This window comes from Scyliorhinus canicula, chromosome 1 (genome assembly GCF_902713615.1).
Source record: "Scyliorhinus canicula chromosome 1, sScyCan1.1, whole genome shotgun sequence".
Classification (NCBI taxonomy): domain Eukaryota; kingdom Metazoa; phylum Chordata; class Chondrichthyes; order Carcharhiniformes; family Scyliorhinidae; genus Scyliorhinus; species Scyliorhinus canicula.
The window spans coordinates 133588806-133606066 of record NC_052146.1 but is presented as its reverse complement, the minus strand read 5'-3'; the positions used below and the strand labels follow the sequence as shown (position 1 = coordinate 133606066).

Sequence of the window (17261 nt, the reverse complement as noted above, 5' to 3'; positions counted from 1 at the left end):
CCAGGGTCAATCCGGGCTGGGGGCTCGCAATATTTGGGGTTGCAGTGGAGCCGGGAGTGCAGGAGGCGAAAAAGGCCGGTGTTCTGGCCTTTGCGTCCCTTGTAGCCCGGCGGAGGATTCTTCTTCAGTGGAAGGATGCGAGGCCCCCAAGCTTGGAGGCCTGGGTCAATGATATGGCAGGGTTTCTTAAATTAGAGAAGGTGAAATTTGCCCCAAGGGGATCAGTGCAGGGGTTTTTCAGGAGGTGGCAGCCATTTCTGGATTTCCTGGCAGAACGATAGGAAAAGGGGGGGTTTTGTTTCGGACCGAGAAAAAAAAAAGAAGAACACATGGAAGTTCAGGTGAGAACAGGATTAGTTGTGTCTGCCACGTGCTTCTGTAATTGAATATTCTGCCTGTATCAGTGTTAATGCATAAGCAGTCACTTGAAGGTATCAGGAATAGGGGCAACCAATATACATGGCACCTCGATCTAGCAAGTAGTTAAAAACACCTTCAGAAGCAGTGGGAAGAAAGCTAGTTGAGAAAACTGGAAAGAAAAAGGAAAATAGTGATTATGACAGCCACAGCAAGCATTTTATTAGACATCACAAATCTATATATACACACAACAATAATTTGGAGATTTTTTTATTCCTACCATATCCAAATAAAAGATGGATATTGCAGGTTCAAACACAACTCTGACAATTACAGCACTTGTTGGTTATAATTAATGTATCGCTGCATAACATTTTCTTTAAAAATCATATATACAATATAATGCATTCTGTTATATCGTTATTGCCTACTTGAATTAGCAAATGGGGATAGAATCTTTGATGTGTTTATTTGAATAGTTTCAACATTTGTCTTTAACAGATGCAATTTTCACTAGAAAAGTTAAAAACTATTTTTCTCAATAAACAACTTTGATTTTTTTCATAAAAGCAACAAGTCTGCATCTGAAGTAGGTTTGACCCTCAATACAGCTAACCCGTTACATCTTTCTTGCAGGTCTTTCGAACATTAATAGTATAGCCTTCAATTTGCAACGGTCAAGCTACTAGCACTCACTATTGTGAAGTAAATTGGACAGCGACTTCCAACACACAAATAAAATGCGAAAATCCACTGTCCAAGATACCCATGTCTCCATAGAGTAAACTATAACAGAACCTTTCTGATAGACTCAGTGCTGAAATTAATGCAAGGAATGAAACAGAGTGCTTGCCCAGTACCTCCCCACTATAGAAAGTCTCCACTCAAAAACCACATGGACTTTGTAAGCAGTTATCAGCAAGTGCTGTTCTACTGCCAGTAACTGCAAAATCTTGATCATTGCATTTAACCTACCAGTGTAGTTTCATTTACTTGCAGAAATTCTGGAAAAATTATTTTACATTTGCGTAAGCAAACGATTGTACAAACAAAGATCCTCTAATTAACTTCCAGAACAAAGGATGGAACGAGTTCTTTGTATTTTATAATTAATAATTGGAAAATACAAAATTGGATTGGAGCTATCTTGTGACCAACATTGTCTTCTGCTCCCTAAGCCATCACCACCACTTCTTCCTCCCACCCAAAAAAAAATCAAAAGTCAAAAGATTGTTAACTTACTGCTAAAATATCCACAGTGATAGGAAGCTCATTCAAACGCTTTAAGGTCTTCAGGATCTGGTCCAAAACAAAAGTTGAAAACATTAAATCTCAGACTATCCTATTTTTCATACACCACATATCTGGGTATTACTATAATTTGATTATACCATCAAAATACATCCCAAAATAATCAAAACCTCTGTCTTAGCGCAGCGTAGATGAGACAGTGAAGTTTGAAAACAAGCCATAAGCAACAGTGAAAATATGGGACGACTGACAGCTAGTGTGAGAATTGTCTATTTTCATAGAGTTGCCAGGCTCCACAAGCAGCTGCAGTCTTCCAAGATTTTAAACAAATGCCCATTCTACATGCACCAGTCTGGAGTGACTACACCATCAGGATGATTTGCTACTTGTTTTGGAAACCACACGTTAAAGTTCATGGAATGAAAAATAAAATTCTCAAATCTAAGTTTTTAAAAAAACAAGAATACAAACCAATGATTCTGCTCTTTCTGAAGCAGTGCAGTCTTAGTGAAAGAATAAAAGCTTGGTTGCACATTAAAAAAAAAATCTCCCTCGGTTTTAAAAGCACATCTTTAGTCACAGAAAAAAACTTAAACACTAAAGATAACCAAATAACAAGACGGATGAAATATTTCTCAATCATAGGGCATTAAAGGTGACTGCTATTTCTGGATTTATTATTCATCCTTGTAATATCAACAGTGTGTCTACACCCTATTTATAGAGTACCAAAACAAAAACATATTTCATTAGACATCAGCTATGGCTCACTGGTAGAGCTCTCACCTCTGGGCCAGTCCATTCAAGTCCAATTCTACAGTCTCAAGTACACACATTTCAGTGGCAGACAGAGAGAGTGTCAGGTGGAATTCTCTGATACTGGGGCTATGTCCCCACGTCCCCGTGCAAACGGGCGTGAATCACTGTGGACTTTCCTGGAGAAAATCCAGAGTGATTCTCCATTTTGAAGGAGTAGTCCTCGCAGCTCTGGCTGCCGATACGGGGTCCTGCACTTCCGGCCGCGGGTCCGTGCATGCGCGCGGTGGATGCCTGCGGCGATGGCACCGCGCAACATGGCGGACCAACACAGCGGGCTGGCCCCGACAGTGTAGGCCCCCCCCCCCCAGATTGCGGCCCCCACCGATCGGTGGCCCCCGATCGCAAGCCTGGCTGACCTGGAGGCCCACCCCGGTGATGGATCTCGCCGCGGACTGAGTCCATAGCCGCCACTCCCGAGTGCCCACCGGGTGGAACCATGAGTGAACCACGTAGGCGGGAACTCAACCAGCTGTCGGCGGAGAATCGCTTTCAATGCCCCCCGAACGGCGCCACGTCGACCACGGGTGCGAGATTGGCAGCGAATCTCTGGTCCCCGGAGAATCGCGGGAAGGCGTCGGACCCGATAGCGGGTCTGACGCCCCATTCTCCGCCCCCACGATGAGCGCAATTGGCGTGGAGGCTCGGAGAATCCCGCCCGGAGTCTTTGGATGGGATATTAAATTGAGGCCCTGTTAGGCTGCTCTGGTGAAAGAACCCATGTCACAAGGACAATTTGGGATGAGTAATAAGTCCTGGCCTACATCTGTGAATGAATTTGAAAAAACATCGATTGAAAGAAGAGCAGGGAAGTTTTTCCTCTGTGTCCTTTCTAATATTTATCCCGCCATCAACATCACAAAAAGAGATTAATCTTATTGCTACGAGTGGGACCTTGCTGTGCACAAATTGGTTGCTGCGTTTTCTACATAACTGGGGCTACATTTCAAAATTGATTTGGAACATCCAGAGGTCGTCAAAGGTGAGAGTTTCTTTAGTTTTATTTACAGTATTCTTAGCACAAACATGCTCGTGTAAACCTTGTTGAATAGCACACTTATTCCAATACTGACTGTTTAAATAAAATTGTTAGCATGGTGATGTTGGGTTATGGAAGAATAAAGGACTAGTGGTAGGAACAGGCAGGTCCTCCACTTAACTAAGTTAACACTTCATCCATGCTACTGTGGGAAAGCACTGAGCAAAAGATGGAAGAAGGGTTATTTCCAGGCAATTTTTCCCTCACCATCAGCTAGTTAAGAATTCGATGGAGAAAAACTAATTTACAGTAAAGAATTGGAAAAAATAAATCACCTCTCAATAGTTACTTTCATTCGCAGAAGAGTTTGCAAGTGCTGCACTATAAGTATGTAAAAGGACTCAAACCAGTGGACTAGTGGGTTTGCACTGGAGTGCTGAACTTGGTGCATTTGAGTGCTGTAATGAGAGTTTGGTGACTGAGGGAGTGGTGAACTTGGTGCATTTGAGTGCTATAGTGAGAGTTTGGTGACTGAGGGAGTTCGGTGAGGAGGGAGCAAGGTGCTCCTTTCATTTCATTTCCACAAAGAGCGAGAAAGGAGCCAGGAGTTTACAGAGTGCAGCTGACTGGGAGCAGAGTCGGAGGGCGGAGGTCCAGTTGCTCTACAGTGCAGCTATATTCTGTAAAGTAAGAGGGGATGGAGGCTAGGGCAGTTGCATGCTCCTCCTGTAGGATGTGGGTGGTGAGGGATACCACCGGTGTCCCTGCTGACTATACCTGCGGGAAGTGCACCCAACTCCAGCTCCTCAGAGACCGTGTTAGGGAACTGGAGCTGGATGAACTTCGGATCATCCGGGAGGCAGAGGGGGTTATCGAGAAGAGTTACAGGGAGATAGCCACACCCAAGGTACTGGACAAGAGTAGCTGGGTTACAGTCAGGGGAAAGAAAACTAACAGGCCGACAGTGCAGGGATCCCTCGTGGCCGTTCCGCTTCAAAATAAGTATACCGTTTTAGATGCTGTTGGGGGGGGGGGGGGGGGGGGGGGGATGACCTACCGGGGGAAGGCCCTAGCGGCCAGGTCTCTAGCACTGAGTCAGGCTCTGGGGCTCAGAAGGGAAGGGGGGGGGAGAATAGAAAAGCAATAGTAATAGGAGATTCAATGGTTAGGGGAATAGATAGGAGATTCTGTGGTCGTGAGCGAGACTCCCGGAAGGTATGTTGCCTCCCGGGTGCCAGGGATGTCTCGGATCGTGTCTTCAGGATCCTGAAGGGGGAGGGTGAGCAGCCAGACATCGTGGTGCACATTGGTACCAACGACGTAGGTAGGAAAAGGGGTGTGGAGGTAATAAACAAGTTTAGGGAGTTAGGCTGGAAGTTAAAGGCCAGGACAGACAGAGTTGTCATCTCTGGTTTGTTGCCAGTACCATGTGATAGCGAGGCTAGGAATAGGGAGAGAGTGCAGTTGAACGCGTGGCTGCAGGAATGGTGTAGGCGGGAGGGCTTCAGGTATTTGGATAATTGTGGAGCGCATTCTGGGGAAGGTGGGACCTGTACAAGCAGGACGGGTTGCATCTGAACCAGAGGGGCAGCAAATGATGGGCAGCACGGTAGCATTGTGGATAGCACAAATGCTTCACAGCTCCAGGGTCCCAGGTTCGATTCCGGCTTGGGTCACTGTCTGTGTGGAGTCTGCACATCCTCCCCGTGTGTGCGTGGGTTTCCTCCGGGTGCTCCGGTTTCCTCCCACAGCCCAAAGATGTGCAGGTTGGGTGGATTGGCCATGATAAATTGTCCTTAGTGTCCAAAATTCTATGACAATCTATGATTAACCTAGGACAAAAGTTCGGCTCAACATCGTTGGCCGAAGGGCCTGTTCTGTGCTGTATTTCTTTATGTTCTATGTTCTAGACTTAACGCTAGAATCAGCCATGAAGATAATTTGTGAAATGTGAAAACAATAACTAGTAACTGCACATGCACAGAAATTGGGAAGCTGTATCCAAGGCACCCTGTTCCTCCAAAAGTGATATCTTAATAGCAGTGGCTGAGATTCTCTGGCCTCCCTGCTTGTGTTTCTCGGTGGTGGGAGGTGGCCCACTGTTGACTGGTGACGGGATCTTCTAGTCCCGCTGCTGTCAATGGAATTTCCCATTGAATCCACCCCACATTGCCAGGAAACGCGTGGCAGGGGTGCACCATCAGCGGCTCTGGAAGATCCCGCCAGCGTGAATGGCTGGGAGATCACGTCCATGATCTCACAGATGTTCAACACTGAGTGGTGTAAAGTTGCTGTATTTGTCTGTTAAATATGAAGTAGACTCAAGGTTAGATTTTGTACACTCCAGAGTAAGTACACTTTAATGGGATGCAACATAAATTAATGCCAAACAACTCCACCTTTTAAACATTTTCTTTCCACCTCTTATCCCTCACTCTTAATGCAGTCTTTCTTTCCCTCTCTTTATTTTGTTTTCTGTTCCTGATTGGACATTCCGTAATCATTAGTGAGCTGTGTAGAGTCCAAACCAGAAAGATTTGGTTAGAATATCAAATTCAACTGAATTAGTTAAGGATGTACAATGTTGCTTGTCCCATTCTCACAAGTCCCATGTGCCCTGTAGCACAACTCTACATTTTGGTTTTCAATATAGTGCAAATGTAAAGTTCCACAGAATCAATGGACATGGGCAGACAGTAAGCAGGAGGGAAAATATAGGCACCCAGAGTGCATACATAGATGCAGTCCGGAAGAAGTAGACCAGGCCCAGAAAAGAATTCAAGAAGTAGATAAAGTATGTTCAAAAGCCTCAAAGATTAAAGAATAGGATGGAAGGCTATAGATACAACACAGGGAGGTTTTGAGGAGCAGGCCTATGTTCGACAAACAGAGTTAACAGTATGTGGGAGATGGCAATTAATAGTTTTTTAAGCTACCTTCAGGCATTACAAGTCGTGAACAGGAAGCAACAGTGCAACAATAGGAAGCGCAAGCTCCCACGGTAATGAAAATGTTTTCTACAGATTTTATCACATAATTTTCACCAACCAAGCCAAAGTGCTAATTCATTTTTTTAATTCATTAATGGGATGTCAATGTTGCTGGCATGGTCAGTATTTGTTTCCCATCCCTAATTGCCCCTGAGGAGGTGGTTGTGAGTAACCTTCTTGAACTATTGCAGTCCATTTCAGTGTAGGTATACCCACATTGCTGTTAGGAAAAAGTTCCAGGTTTTTAAACTCAGCGACAGTAAAGGATCAGCAATATAGTTCTAAGTCAGGATGGTGTGTGTGTATGGGGGAGGGGGGTTCCCTTGCATCTGCTCCCCTTGTCCTTCTCCAGTTACCGGTTTGGAATGTGCTATTGCAGGAGGCTTAGCAAGTTGCTGCAGTGCATCTTATACATGGTACGCAGTGCCCATTGCGCATCGACATTCAAGGGATTGAATGTTTAAAATTATAGATGGGGTGCTGATTTGTTTTCTGTGATATTGAGCTTCATGAGTGCTGTTGGAGCTGCACTCACCCAGGTATTTGGAAAATATTCCATCTTGTAGACAGTGGACTCTTATTGGGCAGTCAGAAGGTGCGCTACTCACTGCTAGAACTCTAGCCTCTGATCTGCTCTTGGAGACACCGTATTTATATGGCTAGTCCAGTTCAGTGTCTGATCAATGGTAACTCCCGGGGGCAGCATGGTGACACAGTGGTTAGCACTGCTGCCTCATGGCGCTGAGGTCCCAGGTTCGATCCCGGCTCTGGATCACTGTCCATGTGGAGCTTGCACATTCTCCCCGAGTTTGCATGGGTTTCGCCCCCACAACCCAAAGATGTGCAGGGTAGGTGAATTGGCCATGCTGAAATATTGCCCCTTAATTGGAAAAAATATGAGTTTTTAAAAATGGTAACTCCCAGGATGTTGATAGTGGGGAATTCAGCGATAGTAATGCCATTGAATGTCATGGGGCGATGGTTAGATTCTCTCTTAGTGGAGATGCCAATGCCCAAATGTTCTCCAGCTCTCGTAGCAGGCAGATATGAACTGCTTCAGTATAGGAGGAGTTGTGAATGGTAGGAAATACTGTGCAATCAGTGAACGTCCCCACTTCTGGCATTATGATGGAGGGAGGCCATGCTATATAGGATTCCACACATGGCAGCTAATTTATGTTGGGTCCATTCAAGGATGTCAACTATTCTCTTGTATCATGGCCAAGTGGCTATTCTTTATGTGAGAGAATAGTCAAGGAATATTAGGTCATTTCAACATGGGAAACACCTTTCCTAGCCAGATTGTCACAGAGCTGCATTGTTTAGCAGGAGTGACCAGAAAGTGTTCAGAAATAATAAGGAGGCTGACCATCTTTCTTTGACCAGCAGCACTGTAGTGTATAGATCCCTCCCACAGTCAAAGATCTGTCCCCAGGATTAATCACAGGTATTTCCCAATCTGCAATGTGTCAAATCGCACTGAGAACTGGATTAACTCTCAAAGTGATAGAGGGATTCTCATAGATTTCCAAATTAAACCATTGCCTTTTCTACTAAAAGAAAATTGCTCTTACTCTCCTCAAGAGTTTTTAAAACAATCCCTTTTGAGGAATCCTTCTTCAGAGAATTAAAACACAAGAAAAACTTGCATTTATATCACAGTTTTCACAACCCCAGGATGTCCCAAAACTCTTTACAACCAATCAAGTTTTTTTGAGGTGTACTCACTATTGTAATGTAGGAATCTCACAGCCAATGTGCACACAGCAATGTTGCACTAAAAGAATGAGACAATGAGCTGATAATCTCATTTTTTGTGACAGCAGCCGTAGGGCCAGGGAAGTTTTGTGGCACAGGTAGCGTCCCTATCTCTGGGCCAGAAGCTCCAGGTTCTAGTTCCACAACCGGATTGATGGCTATGGACGATGTGTTCATAATGTGGCCAAATAGATTGATCATCAGTCTGTAAATCCTTCCAACATGATTGATGGAAGCAGTAAGAACAGAAGAGTTTCATCGCTAGCCATACTGCAAGAGGCAACGGCAAGCTACTGCAGTATTGTGCCAAGCATAATCATGGACCAATCCAGTGGAAGTCCATGGTCGCCAACGCCCTTTTAGGGCATGGCACCTGAAGGAGGTTGTTGTAGGGTTAAATGTTGGTGATACCTACCCTGTTCGTTTATGAATAGTGCCATGGTATATTTTATCTTCAGTACTGCACTGGTGTGCTCGGGTTTCTCGAGTGGGACTTGAATCCACAACCTTCTGACTCAAGAGGCATGCTATCACTGAGCAGAGGCCCACACAATCATAAATCAAATACGTTGACTTGTCCAGACTGGGTGACCAAATGCTTCAACAGCTGTTTGTGTGCTGCAGGTGAGGCAACATGCTGCCACAAGGAGACTGTGTAAAAACTACAACAGGGCAAAAGCACAACTGCTCTGGTACCATATATGGCAAGCTGCTGATGTTCCTGCAGTGAACTTTGGAATGGCTGAACTTGCACTGACATCAGTTTCCATCTATGGGAATCTCACATTCAGTAGTGCTGATGCCAGTTATAAACAGCCACTCTGACATGGCACAGTTGCCTAAATGGCAAAAATAGCAACCACCTGACACTCTCATCATCTAAAGGGTGACAAACATACACAATTCACCCATCCTTCCGATACTGTTGAGTTTTTTTTAAAAAATTAAACATCAACAAAAACCAGCCGAGATGATTAGCGCATTAAAATACTGATATATGCCCCAACTGCAGTACACAAATCATTGAATTGGATGCAAACTTAATTCCAAATATTATCAAATCTTACTGAAGGATTCAAATGGACAAAAAAATTCTGTTCATTCCCCTTACTAAAAAGGCTGCCGCATCAAATCAATGTGAATAAATACAAGCGCGAGTCCTAGAATTCAAAATAAAAACACACCAAGTACGTGCTCAAAGCTACAAAATTATGTTACACCATTAATGTAGAAAATCATCTTAAAATGCTTATGTCAAGAAACAACTGATAGCATGTTGAACCTTGAAACATTGAAAATAGTAATAATGGTAGATCAAATTTTCGTTGAGTATTCTAACATCTACGGTAGAAGTCTAAACCTTTGTTTATGCATTACTGCCACTGATACATGTAACATCATGTTAACCTTTTGCTGCTATCCTATCCTGTCATACATAGGCCTTTCTAATCACCAATCCATAGAGTTTTGATCAAAGCATATATCCCAGGGAATTCTTTGTGGTTACCAATGTAAATTCATTGCCCAATTTCAGCCCCCCAAAAAAGTGATTTTATTTATTTTTATTCGCTTCACAAATCCCTCGATTAAATTTTCAACTAACGTACACATCCTAGCAAGCAGACAGAGAGAAAAGAGGCATGGTTCTCCCCATCCTATGGGAGAGGCCTCTGCTTCACACCACCCACTGACAGGGCAAACTGGATTAGGAATACAAAGTAAGGAAAGTCAAGGGCACAGCATACACGTAGGTTAAGCTATTCTGTTTTTTTAATTTAGAGTACCCAATTAATTTTTTCCAATTAAGGGGTAATTTAGCGTGACCAATCCGCCAAGCCTGCACATTTTTGGGTTGTGGGGGCGGAACCCACGCAAGCACGGGGAGAATGTGCAAACTCCACACAGACAGTGACCCAGAGTCGGGATCGAACCTGGGACCTCGGCGCTGTGAAGCAGCAGGTCTAACCCACTGCGCCACCGTGCTGCCCTCGGGTTGAGCTATTCCAATTGTAAAATTCTGATTTTAATACAGATTTGTAGCCTCTTCCACTTTTTGCAACAATTTTTTTTATTTCAAATGACCTTCAATAAGCTACAAAGTTGCAAACACTGTTTTGCCAAATGCAAACAATATTTCTCAAGTAATTACACAAAAAGCGTGCAACAGAACAGCTTAAAGGATTGTATTTGTCCTGTTAGGAGCGTATCTTTTGTGTATGATTTTTAAAATAGTGATTCAGGTCCAAAATGGATTTTAGCAATTGAATGGAAACTAAAAAGCCTATTCAATGACACACAGCTAGAGAATACACTTTGATCTGTAGAACTCACTACTTGCATCCCTCCGGAATAGAGTCGATAACAATGCAATTTGCTATTGTCATGCTTGTGGATGCTCTTGATCTTTGTTCTTGCTGTTGCTGGCATAAGTGTTTATTTGGTGAACAATCACCCTGAAGGAACAGCATCACAAACAAGAGAGAGAGAGAGAATTTGCTGCTCATGGAGTACATCCATATCAGGAGAAAACCATTCCATTGGGGTTACAGTAATCATAATCTCTTCCACAATTCATATACTAACCCTCAACCCACTGGCTGGAGAGATGGCTCTGAAAATTTAGAGCAAAGAAGACTGGACTTGGGCTTACAGACCATTTCACAAGTTCAATAGCTAAGGGATATGGATTTTTTTTTAAAAGCAAAAAAACTATTAAGTTATCAAGACAACGTCACAAATATTCAGTAGAGGAAAAAAGCAGGTTGCCACTTGGACTGTCTGGCTATAAGAAGTTTCCAGGCCGATTAGTTACAATCGTGTTAAAACTGCTAACAGTTTGGTAATCTGATTTTTTCTACCTTTATTGCAAAGGGAAAATATCCTTTCAAAATACATCAATCTTCATTTTATCATACAAACATCATACCATTGAGACTGAGAGAGATAAAACACAGTTTTGTTAAAAAAAGTGTTTATGTACCAGAGCTTATAGAACTACTGATTTTTTAAAACATAAATTTAGACTACCAAATCTTTTTTTCCAATTAAGGGGAAATTTAGTGTGGTCAATCCAGCTACTCTGCACATCTTCAGGTTGTGTGGCGAGACCCACGCAGATACAGGAGAATGTGCAAACTCCACACGGACAATGACCCAGGACCGAGATCGGACCCGGGTCCTCATCGCTGTGAGGCAGCAGTACTAAACCACTGCATCACCTTGCCGCTGTTACTGACTTCTTTAAAAAGTTACGTACTTTGCCTATCTTTTTGCAAATCATTTTGTTTGTTAAATCAATTGCGACTATAACTTTGGCTGTGTAATGCATTAACATCCTATTTTCCACCATTTGAATTCACAAGAGAGTGGATGATTGAGCAGCATGGACGCTCATCAATAAATACTTTATTGACACCGAGATGATTTACTTATGGAAACAGAGAAAACATCGAATATAGGAACACGGAGAAGGCAATTCGGCCCTTCGAGCCTGTTTTACTATTCATTATGATCCATGGCTGGTAATCCAACTCAGTAACCTGTTCCCGCTTTCTCCCATATCTTTTGATCCTTTTCCCCCCAGGAATTGTATCTAACTCCTTGAAAACATGCAGGGGGCAATTCTCCAATATGGAGCCCAAGTGTTCGTGCCGTCGTGAACGCCGTTGCGTTTCACGATGGCGCAAACCGGGCCCAGGTACGACCAATTCTGGTTCCCATAGGGGGCCAGCATGGCGCTGGAGCGGTTCACGCCACTCCAACCGCCTTTCCCGCCGCCAAATGGGCGCCGTGCCAATCCGCGCATGCGCGGGGGACTTCTTTAGCGTGCCGGCCCACACTCAACATGGCGTTGGTGTTCAGGGGCCGGCCACGCCAGAAAGTAGGCCTGGGGAGGGAGACCAGTCCGTCGATTGGTGGGTCCTGATCGTGGGCCAGACCCCATCGGAAGCCCCCCCCTTCCCCCCCGGTGAAGGAGCCCCCCTCCCACACACAGGTCACCCCCCCACTGTTCGCGCAGCGTTCCCGCCGGCAGCGACCGGGGTGAACGACGCTGGTGGGGCTCGGTCATATCCGTGCGGCCGCTCGGCCCATCCAGGCCGGAGAATCGGTGGCCCCGCCGATTCTAGTGGCCCGCACCAAACGCGCCAGCGCAAATTCTCCGCACATCGGAGAATCACGCGCCAGCGTCGGGGCGTCGCGGTGATTCTCTGGCCCGGCGTGGGGCTCAGAGAATCGCCCCCGAAATGTTTTGGCCTCAACTGCTTTCTGTGGCAGCAAATTCCACTAGCTCACCACTCTCTGGGTGAAGAAATTTCTCCTCATCTCAGTCCTAAATGGTTTACCCAGAGTCCTTAGACCGAAAAATTAATTTACAGGATGTGGGCATTGCTGAATAGGCCAGCTCTTTGTGCCTATATCCCCAATTGCCCCATGAGAAGATGAGCCACTGTAGTTCATGTGGCGTAGCTGCACCCACACTGCTGTCAGGGAGTTCCAGGATTTTGACCCAGCGACAGGTCATTAAACTATTAATTCCAAATTTTTATTGGATTCAAATTTCACCATCCGCTTTGGTGGGTTTTGAACCCGGAATCCAGCACATACCCTGGGTCTTTGGATTACTAGTCCAGTGGTAATCCAAGCAGGCCACCACTTTATTACCTTTTATGGAAACTGTTATCAAGCATGAAATAAAGGAATCAGGGGAAAAAAGCCTGATCTGTAAAAGAGTTCCCTATGCCTGCAATAGATTTCCCAGTCATTTTACAGTAGTAGCAAAATTTTTGAGAAACCACAGCAGAGTATACATTCCCAGCACTGTTCAAGGACTGAGTTACCATGTGCTGTTGAAAAGCACCAGATTAAATTTACAGATTTACTGCAATTTCTTTTCTTTTTTTAAAACATAGCACACGGCTTCATCTCAACTTTTCTTAGATAGTGAAAAGTATGTTCAAAGAACATCACTTCCAAGTACTCACACACTAAATCAAAGGATTAATATAGATGTAAAGCCAAACCATGTTAGTAGCTCATAATTGTGTTCAATTTAGGGCGGCATGTGGCACAGTGGTTAGCACTGGGACTGCGGCACTGAGGACCCGGATTCGAATCCCAGCCCTGGGTCACTGTCTGTGTGGAGTTTGCACATTCTCCCCATGTCTGCATAGGTTTCACCCCACAACCCAAAGATGTGCTGGTTAGGTGGATTGGCCAAGCTAAATTGCCCCAGCTAAATTGCCCCTTAATTGAAAAAGAAAAATAATTGGCTACCCTAAATAAAAAAAAGATGCATAATTGTGTTCAATTTACATAGCAAATCAAAAACAGAACAGCCTTTGTTCCCTGTGGAAAATTAAAGGCTATTGATATTGGAACAGCAAAACCATAATTCAAAGAAACTCTCTGCTAACACCACAAACCACTCATCAATAGGCCATTAAGAGCAGACAGGATGTGTGTATAAAGTGACAGAAAAGAGCCAACATGGAACTGTCAAAATAGCAATGGTTCACATGTCATGTCAGAACCCAAGATAGCTCCTGCACTCAAGCTAGCAGGAGGGAGGTTACAATTGAAGAAAGACTTGAGAAATAGAACATTTCTTGTGAGAACTAACAAGGTGGCCTGATAAATGTCGTCAAGGTCATGAAGGGTTGTAACAAGGTACATTAGAAATATATTGTTTTCACAGGCCGCCAAGTATTGTAATAAGAGAGCACAAATTTAAAAACCACTAAAAGAATTGACGGGTCCACAGAAATCTGCAGTTTCCAGTGCAAGCCATTAATGAAGCAGGTTAGCAAAGTATCAGGTTCAACTATCATAGCCTCCTGCCTCACAGCCTAGACCTGGACAGAGTAACAGAAAGTGATACTTGAACATTTCTAATCCATACCTTCACATTGGCATATGTGTGAAGAGAAAACAAATGATAACAAGCAACATATACCAGTGCAAAACGGTTGAATACCAAGAACTGGGAATTCAATAAATCTTAGTTTATGTTTTGAGAACATAAAACCAATTTAATTATTAACAAGAGATTAAATATTAACAGCATAGGACGTCCAAGTATGTAGAGGACAGACTATAATGTGACATTCAAGTTCAGAACCCAGTAACAAATAACATTTATGCTCAAGATTCTCCAGATAATAGAGTTGTTGGATGCAGCTTCAGCGATTCAAGGAGAAAAATGATCAGACAATAGAGGGCTGACTAATGAACAGTAGTCATTCTTTGGAGGTCACACCCTCTCAGCAGAGCATGGAAGTGTGCTTACAACTTGGCTTGGTTTTAACAAGGAAAACCTGGAAGGAGAAATTTGACGAAATTATATCAAAAGGATCTCCAATTTGGCAACTTCTGGCATCAGTAACAAACAAACCAACTCCAAGATTGGGGGAGTGACGGATAAGGCTGGGAAGGTGGTGCGGAGGAGAGTAGATGTTAATGGGGTCTTCAGAGACTTCTATGGGGAACTGTACCGGTCGGAGCCTCCGGTGGAGGGGGGTGGAATGGGGCGCTTCTTGGACAAGCTGCGATTCCGGAGGGTGGAGGAGGAGCAGGTGGAGGGACTGGGGGCGCCGATCGAGCTGGAGGAGGTGGTCAAAGGGATAGGGAGCATGCAGTCAGGGAAGGCGCCGGGGCCGGACGGGTTTCCGGCGGAATTTTATAAAAGGTATTTGGACCTGTTGGGCCCCCTGTTGGTCCGGACCTTTAACGAGGCAAGGGAGGAGGGGGCTTTGCCCCCAACTATGTCACGGGCGCTGATTTCCTTGATCCTGAAGCGGGACAAGGACCCTCTGCAGTGCGGGCCATATAGGCCGATTTTGCTGCTGAACGCCGACGCTAAGCTGCTGGCAAAGATCCTGGCCACTAGAATAGAGGATTGCGTGCCCGGGGTCATTCATGAGGACCAGACGGGGTTTGTGAAGGGAAGGCAGTTGAATACGAATGTGCGAAGGCTCCTCAATGTCATTATGATGCCGGCCATGGAAGGGGAGGCGGAGATAGTGGTGGCATTGGATGCGGAGAAGGCCTTTGATAGGGTTGAGTGGGAGTATTTGTGGGAGGTGTTGGAGAGGTTTGGGTTTGGGGAGGGGTTTATCCGGTGGGTGAGGCTGCTCTACGAGGCCCCGATGGCGAGTGTAGCCACAAATAGGAGGAGGTCGGAGTACTTTCGGCTGTACCGGGGGACGAGACAGGGGTGCCCCCTGTCCCCCTTGCTCTTCGCGTTGGCGATTGAGCCCCTGGCCATGGCATTGAGGGAGTCAGGGAACTGGAGGGGCCTGGTGCGGGGTGGGGAGGAGCATCGAGTGTCGCTGTATGCGGACATCCTGTTGCTGTATGTGGCGGACCCGGTGGGGGGGGATGCCGGAGGTGATGAGGATTCTTAGTGAATTCGGGGGTTTCTCAGGGTATAAGTTGAACCTGGGCAAGAGTGAGGTGTTTGTGGTGCATCCGGGGGATCAAGAGGAGGGGATTGGTAGGCTCCCATTGAAGCAGGCAGGGAAGAGCTTCAGGTACCGAGGGGTCCAGGTGGCTGGGAGCTGGGGGGCCCTGCACAAGCTCAACCTCACAACGTTGGTGGAGCAGATGGAGGAGGAGTTTAAGAGGTGGGATATGTTACCGCTGTCACTGGCGGGGAGGGTGCAGTCCGTTAAGATGACGGCGCTCCCGAGGTTTTTGTTCCTGTTCCAGTGCCTCCCCATCCTTATCCCAAAGGCCTTTTTTAGGAGGGTCAACAGGAGTATCACGGGATTTGTGTGGGCGCATGGGACTCCGAGGGTGAGAAGAGTGTTCCTGGAACGAGGCAGGGATGGGGGGGGGGTGGCGTTGCCCAACCTCTGTGGGTACTATTGGGTTGCCAACGCAGCGATGGTGCGTAAGTGGGTAATGGACGGGGAAGGGGCAGCATGGAAGAGGATGGAGGCGGTGTCATGTGTGGGCACGAGCCTGGAGGCACTGGTAACGGCACCGTTGCCGCTCCCTCCAACGAGGTATACCACGAGCCCGGTGGTGGCGGCTACCCTCAAACTTTGGGGGCAATGGAGACGGCATAGGGGAGAAGTGGGGGGCTCGATGGAGGCCCCGATACGGGGGAACCATCGGTTTATCCCAGGGAGCATTGATGGCGGATTCCTGGGCTGGCACAGGTCAGGGGTTAGGAGGTTGAGGGACCTGTTTGTAGAGGGGAGGTTTGCGAGCTTGGGGGAGTTAGAGGGGAAGTTTGGGCTCCCCCCCGGGGAACATGTTTAGGTACATGCAGGTGAGGGCGTTTGCCAGGCAGCAGGTGGAGGGGTTCCCCTTGCTGCCCCCACGAGGGGTGCGGGATCGGTTGCTCTCGGGGGTGTGGGTTGGAGGAGGGAGGATTTCGGACATATACCGGGTGATGCAGGAGGTAGACGAGGCCTCGGTGGAGGAACTGAAGGGTAAATGGGAAGAGGAGCTGGATGAGGAGATTGAGGAGGGGACGTGGGCGGATGCCCTGGAGAGAGTGAATTTCTCCTCTTCCTGTGCGGGGCTTAGCCTCATACAGTTCAAGGTGCTGCATAGGGCCCACATGACTGGGACGAGGATGAGTAGGTTTTTCGGGGGAGAGGACAGGTGTGCTAGGTGCTCGGGGATCCCAGCAAATCACGCCCATATGTTTTGGGCGTGCCCAGCGCTGGGGGAGTTTTGGAAGGGGGTAGCAAGGACGGTATCGAGGGTGGTGGGATCCAGGGTGAAGCCAGGCTGGGGACTCGCAATTTTTGGGGTTGCAGTGGAGCCGGGAGTGCAGGAGGCGAAAGAGGCCGGTATTGTGGCCTTTGCTTCCCTAGTAGCCCGGCAGAGGATCTTGCTCCAATGGAAGGATGCGAGGCCCCCAAGCGTGGACGCCTGGATCAATGATATGGCGGGATTCATTAAATTGGAGAGGGTGAAATTTGCCCTGAGGGGATCGGTACAGGGGTTGTTTAGGCAGTGGCAGTCTTTCCTGGACTTCCTGACGGAACGGTAGGGACATGGGCCGGCAGCAGCAGCAACCCGGGGGGGGTTGGGTGGGAATTGTTCTTGGGGTGTTACCGCGGTTGTTTTGTTAATAGAGTTGAGTTGTTTAT

General features: G+C 46.2%; 1 protein-coding gene across 1 annotated transcript in view; it reads right to left on the bottom strand.

The window, feature by feature from the left end:
- The window catches only part of LOC119967620 (elongin-A-like), a 107442-nt gene that overhangs the window by 66008 nt on the left and 24173 nt on the right, over positions 1–17261 (bottom strand). Inside the window, exon 2 of the mRNA XM_038800388.1 lies at positions 1603–1659. Within this exon, the coding sequence (XP_038656316.1) occupies positions 1603–1659 (57 nt within the window). The remainder of the gene's footprint in view (positions 1–1602; positions 1660–17261) is intronic.